Source organism: Terrapene carolina, unplaced genomic scaffold (genome assembly GCF_002925995.2).
Source record: "Terrapene carolina triunguis isolate 2854851 unplaced genomic scaffold, T_m_triunguis-2.0 Scaffold990, whole genome shotgun sequence".
Lineage (NCBI taxonomy): Eukaryota > Metazoa > Chordata > Testudines > Emydidae > Terrapene > Terrapene triunguis.
In genome coordinates, this window is record NW_020665341.1 from 528,455 (window position 1) to 538,158 (window position 9,704).

General features: G+C 49.5%; 1 protein-coding gene across 1 annotated transcript in view; it reads left to right on the forward strand.

Moving 5' to 3' along the window:
• Window positions 1-3,420: 3,420 nt before the first annotated feature.
• Window positions 3,421-9,704, forward strand: part of LOC112115439 (zinc finger protein 501-like) — an 8,490-nt gene continuing 2,206 nt past the window's right edge. The window contains exons 1-3 of the mRNA XM_026661282.2: window positions 3,421-3,444; window positions 4,007-4,133; window positions 4,711-4,824. Of these exons, the coding sequence (XP_026517067.2) occupies window positions 3,421-3,444; window positions 4,007-4,133; window positions 4,711-4,824 (265 nt within the window). The remainder of the gene's footprint in view (window positions 3,445-4,006; window positions 4,134-4,710; window positions 4,825-9,704) is intronic.

Here is a 9,704-nt window from a genome sequence, read left to right on the forward strand (position 1 = left end):
AATTTAATGTTGATAAATGCAAAGTAATGCATATTGGAAAGCATAATCCCAACTATACATATAAAATGATGGGGTCTAAATTAGCTGCTACCACTCAAGAAAGATCTTGGAGTCATTGTGGATAGTTCTCTGAAAACATCCACTCAACGTGCAGCAACAGTCAAAAAAGTGAACAGAATGCTGGGAATAATTAAGAAAGGAATAGATAATAGGACAGAAAATATCATGTTGCCTCTATATAAATCCATGGTATGCCCACATCTTGAATACTGTGTGCAGATGTGGTCGCCCCATATCAAAAAAGATATATTGGAATTGGAAAAGGTTCAGAAAAGGGCAACAAAAATGATTAGGGGTATGGAACTGCTTCTGTATGAGGAGAGATTAATAAAACTGGGACTTTTCAGCTTGGAAAAGAGACGGCTAAGGGGAGATATGATTGAGGTCTATAAAATCATGACTGGTTTAGAGAAAGTAGATAAGGAAGTGTTGTTTACTACTTCTCATAACACAAGAACTAGGGGTCACCAAATGAAATTAATAGGCAGTAGGTTTAAAACAAATAAAAGGAAGCATTTCTTCACACAACGCACAGTCAACCTGTGGAACTCCTTGCCAGAGGATGTTGTGAAGGCCAAGACCATAAGAGGTTTCAAAAAGGAACTGGATAAATTCATGGAGGATAGATCCATCAATGGCTATTAGCCAGGATGGGCAGGAATAGTGTTCCTAGCCTCTGTTTGCCAGAAGCTGGGAATGAGCGACAGGGGGTGGATCACTTGATGATTCCCTGTTCTGTTCATTCCCTCTGGGACACCTGGCATTGGCTACTGTTAGAAGACAGGATACTGGGCTAGATGGACCATTGGTCTGACCCAGTAGTGCCATTCTTATGTTCTTATGTGTTTGTGGCATCCTGATGTATGACTGGGGCCTCTTAAGTGCTACAGTTTTAGGCACCTACTTTTGAAAATCAGGCCCAACGAATGCCGGCCAAACCTTCAGGATGGGGGATTGTATCTTGGAAAGCAGTGACTCTGCAAAGGATTTCAGGGTCATGACGGACAAAGAACGGGAGCTCCCATTGGGCTCCTGTGGCAAAGGAATAAGAGGAAGGAGGTGATTTTACCTCTGTCAATGGCCTTTGATGAGACAGGTACTGTAGTGCTGTGTACATTTCCAGGGTCTGCATGCTGAAAAATTGAAGAGGGTGCAGAGAAGAGCCACAATATTGATTGAAGGGGGGGGGGGTGAAAACAATGCACAGTGAGAGACTTAAAGGGCTCGATCTATTATTTTAGCAAAAAGAGGACTGGGAGGTGAGTTGATGATAGTGTATAAAAATCCTTTCACAGGGAGAAAATACCAACTTGGGAAGGACTTTGAGTGGAGAAAGGCAGAACCAGAACCAGTAACTGGACACTGGAGCTAGACAAATTCAGATTAGAAATAAGGCACATTTTTAATCGGGAGAATCATTAATTATTGGAACAAACCACCAAGGGAAGGAGGTGGGTTCTTCCTTTATTGATGTCTTCCAAAGAGATCGGAGGCCTTTCTGGACTATGCACTTTAGTCAAACAAAAGTTATTGGGCTCAGTGCTTGGGGTATCTGGATGAAATTCTTAGGCCTGTGTTGTAGATTTTATACATCAGACTATATCAGTGGTTCTCCAACATTTTTGACCGGGCCCCCCTTCTGGTCTGTCGTCGTTTACCCCCCTCCAAGTACATATACGGCCACCCAGCTCTGAAGGCAGACTGGAGAGCAGCGGCTGCTGGCCGGGTGCCCAGCTCTGAAGGCAGCGCTGCCGCCAGCAGCAGCACAGAAGTAAGAGTGGCCATGTGAAAAGTTTGATATTTGTTTATATCACTTTTTACAGCAGACTTAGTGCCCCATTGCCACCCTTACTTCTGCGTTGCTGCCACCCCAAGGCTGACAGCCAGTGCCCCGCTGCCTCCAGGTGAGGGATTTGGGGGGAGGGAAGGAGAGTCCAAGTCTGGGCTGCCTCCCGGTGAGGGAATGGGGGGGTGGGGGTGGGTAGGAAAGCCCAGCTGTACCCTTTATCCCTGCTTCCCAGGTATGCACAGCCCTTTTGTGTGAGCCTCAGCCACCCATGGCTGACAGCCAGAGTCTTCAAAAAAACCAATCCCCTAAAAAACACACAGCTCTTGCCTACTTTGACACATTCCTGTGTCTCCCTTTGGAGTCCATTGTACTAAAAACGCAATGGTTTGTGTGTTATTGAGGGATTGGATGAACTTCCACCATGGGAAGGGCAAATAGGATAACAGCAGGGCGGTGATTAAGTAAATTCACTCTGGTGGACACATCTCCAGAGATACACCATCCCCTAGAGAGAGGGTCACCTAAAACTGGATTCTCCAGGGCCCAAAAGACAAGGCAAATTTTTTGGTGAGACAACCTGGTTTTAAACTGGCTCAGGACCCAGTAAAGGGGCAGGACCTCTGGTTCTAAGCGGGCCAGGCCCCAATTCTTAGGAAAGTACTGGAAGGACTTTGGCCTCCTGAAGCCCCATAAGACTGAGTTGAAGCTGTGATGGGCTTCTTATGACCTTCTTATGAAAGGCCTTGTGTGGGAGTTGAAGGCCTAATCGTCAGCCAGAGCCCTTGCTGAAGGGAGGGGGTGATCTCTGGTAAGCTTATTACCATGTGTGTAGGTTCTTTTTATTGTATTTAATACGCTTTCTCGGTAAAGTTTTCTAAACCTGCTTGCTTAGAAACAGCCGTGCGGTAAGTTATACCTGTGACAGTCACGTCGCGTACCGTCTCCGAGGGGAGATGCTGAGGCGGTCTGTCTTTGGCTGGGGATATCACAGTATAGTCAGGGGGCCGTGCAGGCAGGTATGGTCCCCAGGAGGGGGAGAGGGACGTTCCCGCCCGAGAAAGGCAAAGCCTGAAAGTTGGGGCCTTGGCTGGATCACTTATGAGAAAAATACAGGGGCCGTTGCTCTGAGCTGTATCACTCCCTTATGGCCTTAAAAAAATCTAGAGAGACAAGGTGAGGGAGGTGATCTCTTTTATTGGACCAACTTCTGTTGGTGAGAGAGACACGCTTGTGAGCTCTTCTTCAGGTCTGGGCTCTGCGTAAGCTCCAAAACGCGGCTCCGTTGATTCTGCTCTTTTCTAGCCTTAGGGCCAAAGTCTCTGTTCCTGGGAGGGTTTGAAAGTCTCGGTGGTTTCGGTCCTGGGAGGAGGGGCCAGGTCTGTGCCGGAGTAAAGTGACCCAGTGGGGCAGGGTCCAGAGCATCTGTCTGCCGGGAAGGAGCCCGGGGAGCGTTGGGGATGTGAAACAGACTCCAGCCCCTTCTGAAACCTCCCCCATCGCCCCTCTCGCCCCAACAGGCTGCAGAGTAACCACCAGCTTGTCCCATCCTCCCAGGGCCCCGGGGCAGGGAAATGGCTGCAGTGATACCAGCTCAGGTAGGGGATTTTCAGGGAGCTGCGGGTGGGTTGGTGTCTGGGAGCGGGACAGGAAATAGGGTGAAGAAGGGGGCAGGGGCAGGGTGTGAAAACTTGCTGGGACGGGAACCTCCCTGTTGTCAGGGAGTGGGAATTTCCCCAGGGTGGGGACAGAGCTAAGAAAATCTCAGTGCTGGAGCCTGCACCTACTAGCCAGGGCTGCTCTGGAATACGAAGTGGGCACCCAGGGGAGAGGCCTCGTCCCCTCGCCCCCAATGGGGAGGGGGGTCGGGATTCCTGTCCCTGGACCCTGCTGAGGGGCTCCGTCTCCTGTATCAGCCTCTGGCTATTAGGTGTGTGATGAACGGGAAGGCCCCTGCCCCCCTCCATCAGCTGGGAGGGACAAAGAGCTCTCACCTTCTCCCCACCCTGAAGCCTCCTGGCTGCTCTGAGCAGGGTGGGGGTGGGATTCTGCTACTCTGTGACCCCCCAGAGCTTCCATTTTATTGGCCCTCCTCCCCTGTGACTAGCAGGATTGTGGCTGGGGCAGCAGGTGCTGAGTGGGGGACTTTTGTTGTTTCAGGGGTCGGTGACCTTCGAGGAGGTGGCTGTGTATTTCACCCACGGGCAAGGGGCTCTGCTGGACCCCGCTCAGAGAGCCCTCTACAGGGACGTCATGCAGGAGAACTACGAGACGGTGACCTCGCTGGGTAAGGGATTCCCATCCCCTCGGTTATTAAAAGCCGGGGGGATCTGAGATGTGCCCAGTTTTTCTGCTCAGGTTCTTTCCTGGTCAGTTAGATTTCCCAGTCTCCTGATCCAGTGTGAGACTTTCATCTGCGCACCCCTCCCATGCGACAGGGGAGCCAGCCACGCAGTGAGGATGCCAGTTCACCCCCATCCCTCAAGCTTTCCGGGGGTGGAAGCAGTGTCACAGGCGCAACTCCCCCACACCACCTCCACACACAAAGATGTGCCTCACCGAAGGAGCCTCGAAGGCTATGTTCCCATCTGTGTGGTATTAGGGGCTGTGCCTTTAAGGGCTGACCTTCCCAGACAGAATCTGGGCCGAGGGGCAGTGAAGTTCTTGTTGTTATGCACACAGAGTGGAAATAGAGCAGAGCTCTCACAATCACAAGTGAGTACTGAGTGATCACGAGGCACTGCAGTTGGTTTGGATTCCACATCCCCCCAGCACAGGTTAAAATCAGGGGAATGTGCTTTGTGACAAATACTCTCCCAATGCCTGACACATGCTGATCTTGCCTGATTTCACCCCCCGAGCAGGATACCCCGTTCCCAAACCTGAGCTGATCACCCAGCTGGAACGAGGGGAAGAGCTGTGGGTCCCGGATCTCCAGGCCTCCAAGGAAGAGGAGATCCCGAGAGGCGCCCGCACAGGTGAGTTTTCGGTTTCGGACACAGAAACCCCCTGTTGAACGAAGGGGGGAGAAAACTGTGACACCCCCCCTACCCCAAAAGGTGTTGCCTCATCTCATCCAGGTCTGGGTTGTAGCCAGCAAGTGTCGTATCCTGATGACAGATGTCACTCGCAGCTGCCCGACTATTTTGCCTGCCAGGAGCTGCCGCGTCAAACGATTGGCGTATTCCGCCTCATCTTCCAAGCACAGAGTCTCTCTTCCTTTTTTAACCTCTCCCTCTAGCTTCAAAATGTAGTAGCAGCAGATGGAGCTGTCCAGGCCACCAACAGCCTCTCTGTCTCCGTCTCATCCCACCTCCGCTCCAGCATGCTAGGTGGGGAGCCGCCTAAATTAGCCAATGGGGGAGATGCTCAGGAGAGAGGGGTGTGTCCTATGATGGGACTTTGGCGCCTAGGCCGGAGAGAGATGTCTGTTTCTGCTGGTGATCCACCGCCGGGAACCCCTGTCCTGGATTCAGGTGTCTAAGCTTTTTCTTGCACAAAACACCTGAGGGGGTGGGGCAAGGGAGGACAATTGACAACCTTTAGCCCAGGGACTAGGGCAGCGGTTCTCAAACGATGGGTCATAACCCCAAAGTGGGTCATGACCCCATTTTAATGGAGTCACCGGGGCAGATGTTAGACCCGGGACTGGAGCGAAGCCCAAGCCCCGCCACCTGGGGCTGAAGCCAAAGCCTGAGGGCTTCTGCTCTGGGAGGCGGGGCTCAGACTTCAGCCCCTCCCCCGCTCAGGGCTTGGGTTGCGGCTTCAGTTTCCCTGCCCGGGGCTCAGTCTACTGTCCTGCCGCCCGGAGGTGGCGGGGTGTCGTGTCAGACGGGGGTCGTGGTGCAATGAAGTTTGAGAACCACTGAACTAGGGTATTCACCCAGCACCAGTTCAGTTCCTCCCTCTGCCTGATGGGAAGAAGGGATTTGAACTTGGGTCTCCCGCCTCTCAGAAAACGTGCTGTAATCACTGGGCTGTGGGATCTTCTGATGTAGGCTTCACTCAATCTCTCCCGTTGAAGCTTCTCTACTTATCAGAAAACAGTCATTGGAGGAGGGACGGAAACACTGGTCTCCCACATCCTACGTGAATGCCCTCCCCACTGGTATCTAGACTCATTCGCCCTCACCTTTCCTGGCCCGGCGACTATTCCTTGTCATTTGTAGTAGCGAATCGTTCTGTTTAAGCCATTTCTGCAACATTTCAGGTGTTTGGTGTTGGTTGAAAGTATTCACCGAACTTGATACAAGTCCACAAATAGTTTCTGGTCAAATTAAACTGCATTTTCAAATGAATAAACTATTCAACCAAACAGGTTTCCCCAGCTATACTTCTCCTGTTTGTTTACTAGAGTGCCCACTGGGTGCTGGTTGCTTACTAAGCCCTCATGAAGGACAGTATCTGCTCTGAGGAGCTCATGACATAAGGTAGAGTCCTGCGTGGAACTCTTTTTAATCCCACTCTCGCTATTATGGCAGCGGGTCTACACTAGTCCTATGAAGGGCTCTAACATAAGGCTTCTAACGATTAAAAGAATTTGAGCTGAAGTGCCGTCTCTAGATCAACTGACTAAGCAGATGCAAATTAGATACATAAAAATAAGAACTAAATCATTGACCCCTCAGGCAGGTCATTAGAAATTAGTGGTTCAGGTACCCAAAGTCTCTCAAATTCCTCCATGTGTCAGATCAGCATCTTTGATCATCATGGGGGATGGGGGTAAGGTCTGTTCCAGGTTCCCCAAACTCCCATTCCTACTGAACCTGCGTCCCCTGCCCTGGAACCTCACAGGTTTTTTCCTTCTGGAGCATGAGTATTTAGGAGAGTTCATGGACTTCCTGTGCAAATCTAGAACCTGCCCACCAATCTGGGCTTTTCTAGGGATTCAGAGACACATAGACATGTAGGGCTGGAATGGACCTCGAGCGGTCATCTAGTTGAGCCCCCTGCTCTAAGGACAGGGGATGGATCACTTGATGATTACCTGTTCTGTTCATTCCCTCTGAAGCACCCGGCATTGGCCACTGTCAAAAGACAGGATACTGGGCTAGATGCCCCTTTGATCTGACCCAGTATGGCCGTTCTTATGTTCTTAAGTATACCTGGACCATCCCTGACAAGTATTTATCTAACCGGTTATTAAAAACTTCCAATGATGGGGATTCCACAGCCTCCCTCAGAAGCCTATGCCAGTACTTAACTATTTTATATTGGAAAAGGTTCAGAAAAGAGCAATAAAAATGATTAGGGGTATGGAACGGCTCCCATATGAGGAGAGATTAATAAGACTGGGACTTTTCAGCTTGGAAAAGAGACAACTAACGGGGGATATGATAGAAGTCTATAAAATCATGACTGGTGTGGAGAAAGTAAACAAGGAAGTGTTATTCACTCCTCATAACACAAGAACTAGGGGTCACCAAATGAAATTAATTGGCAGCAGGTTTAAAACAAACAAAAGGAAGTATTTCTTCATACAATGCACAGTCAACCTGTGGAACTCTTTGCGGAGGGTGTTGTGAAGGCCAAGATTATAACAGGGTTCAAAAAAGAACTAGATAAGTTCATGGAGGACAGGTCCATCAATGGCTATTAGCCAGGATGGGCAGGGATGGTGTCCCTAGCCTCTGTTTGCCAGAAGCTGGGAATGGGCAACAGGGGATGGATCACTTGATGATTGCCTGTTCTGTTCATCCCCTCTGGGGCACCTGGCATTGGCCACTGTCGGTAGACAGGATACTGGGCTAGATGGACCTTTTTGTCTGACCCAGTATGGCCGTTTTTATGTTCTTGTTCTTATAGTTAGAAAGACTTTTCCTAATATCTAACCAAAATTTCCCTTGCTGCAGATTAAGCTGATTACTTATTCTCTGACCTTCAGTGGACCAGGGCCGGCTCTGGCTTTTTTGCTGCCCCAGGCAAAAAAGCCTCCGGCCGCCCCCCCCCCCCTGCGGGGGGGGGGGGGGGGGGGGCCGGGGCCCCGGGGGGGGGGCGGCGAGCCCCGGCGGGGGCTCGGCTCTCCCCCCGGCGGCCAGAGCGCCATGGGCAGGGCAGCGAGAGGGCGGCGAGCCCCGGCTGGGGCTCCGCTCTCCCCCCGGCGGCCAGGGGGCAGGGCGGCGAGAGGGCGGGAGGGCGCGGGGGGGAGGGCAGCGAGCCCGGCTGTGGCCCCGCTCTCCCCGGCGGCCGGAGCGCCGCCCCCCTCCAGGTGCCGCCCCAAGCACAAGCTTGGTGGGCTGGAGCCGGCCCTGCAGTGGACATGGAGAACTGTTCATCATTGTCCTCTTTATAACAGTCCTTAACATATTGGAAGACTGTTATCAGGTCCCCCCTCAGTCTTCTTGTCTCAAGACTAAACATGCCCAGTTTATTTTACCTTTCCTCATAGGTCAGGTTTTCTAAACCTCATATTTTTATTGCTCTCCTCTGGACTTTTTGCAGTTTGTCCACCATCTTCAAGCGTGGTGCCCAAAACTGGACAAAATATTCCAGCTGAGGACTCACCAGTGTCAAGTAGAGCGGGACAATTACTTTGTGTCTTACATACAACATTCCTGATAACACACACCAGAATCATATTAGTCTTTTTCACAGCCACATCATTGGCTCATATTCAATTTGCACTCCACTATAACCTCCAGATCCTTTTTAACAGTACGACCACCCAGCCAGTTATTCCCCATTTTGTGGATTTGATTTTTCCTTCCTAAGTGTAGCACTTTGCTCTTTTCTTTACTGAATTTCATCTTGTTGATTTCAAACCCATTCTCCATCTTGTCAAAGTTGCTTTGAATTCTAATCCTGTCCTCCAAAGTGCTTGCAACCCCTCCTAGCTTGATGTTATATACAGATTTGATAAGCATATACTCCACCCCATTATCCAAGTTGTTAATGAAAATACTGAATAGTACTGGATCCAGGACTGACTCCTGCGGGACCCCACTAGATATGCCCTCCCAGTTTGACAGCAAACCATTGATTACTACTCTTTGGGTACGGTCTTTGAACTAGTTGTGCACCCAGCTGATAGTAATTTCATCTAACCACGAGACATTCTCATAAGCAAACTAGGGAAATGTCAAAAGCTTTATTAAAATCAAGATATACTTAGACTTCTGTAAGGCGTTTGATTTGGTACTGCATGTCATTTTGATTAAAAAACGACAATGGTATAAAATTAACCTGGCACATGTTAAATGGATTAAAAACTGGCTAACTGATAGATCTCGAAATGTAACTGCAAACAGGGAATTGTCATCAAGTGGATTTATTTCCAGTGCGGTCCTGCAGGCGTCGGTTCTTGTCCCTACACTATATAACTTTTTTCAATGACCTAGAAGAAAACATAAAATCATCACTGGTAATGTTTGCCGGTGACACGCAAATTAGGGGGATTGATAAATAACGAAGAGGCCAGGTCACTGATAAAGAGCAATCTGGTAAACTGGGTGCAAGCAAACAATGTGGGTTTTAATACAGCTAATTGTAAATATATACATCTAGGAGCAAAGACTGTAAGCCATACTTAGAGGATGGGGGACTTTATCTTTTGTATAACAGATGAATAAGTAGATAGCGTATCCTGTCTGGAGATGGCTAATGATTATTCATCATCATTTAGAGTTTGTCTTCTCAAAGGGGAAGTTGGCTGGGGAGTCAGAGAGGCAGACAGTTCTCTGCCCCGGTCCACCTACATTGTGAAGACAAGAGAGGTTCAAGACAAAAAAGAGCCTTCGTGCTTGGAAAACGAGGAGGAATAATTCAGTTGTAACCACTTCAGAGAAGGAAAAATTATAGATGGATTAATACATTTTACCTTTCTCAGTCTTCCCAATGGTTTTTTTTTTTTTTTTTTTTT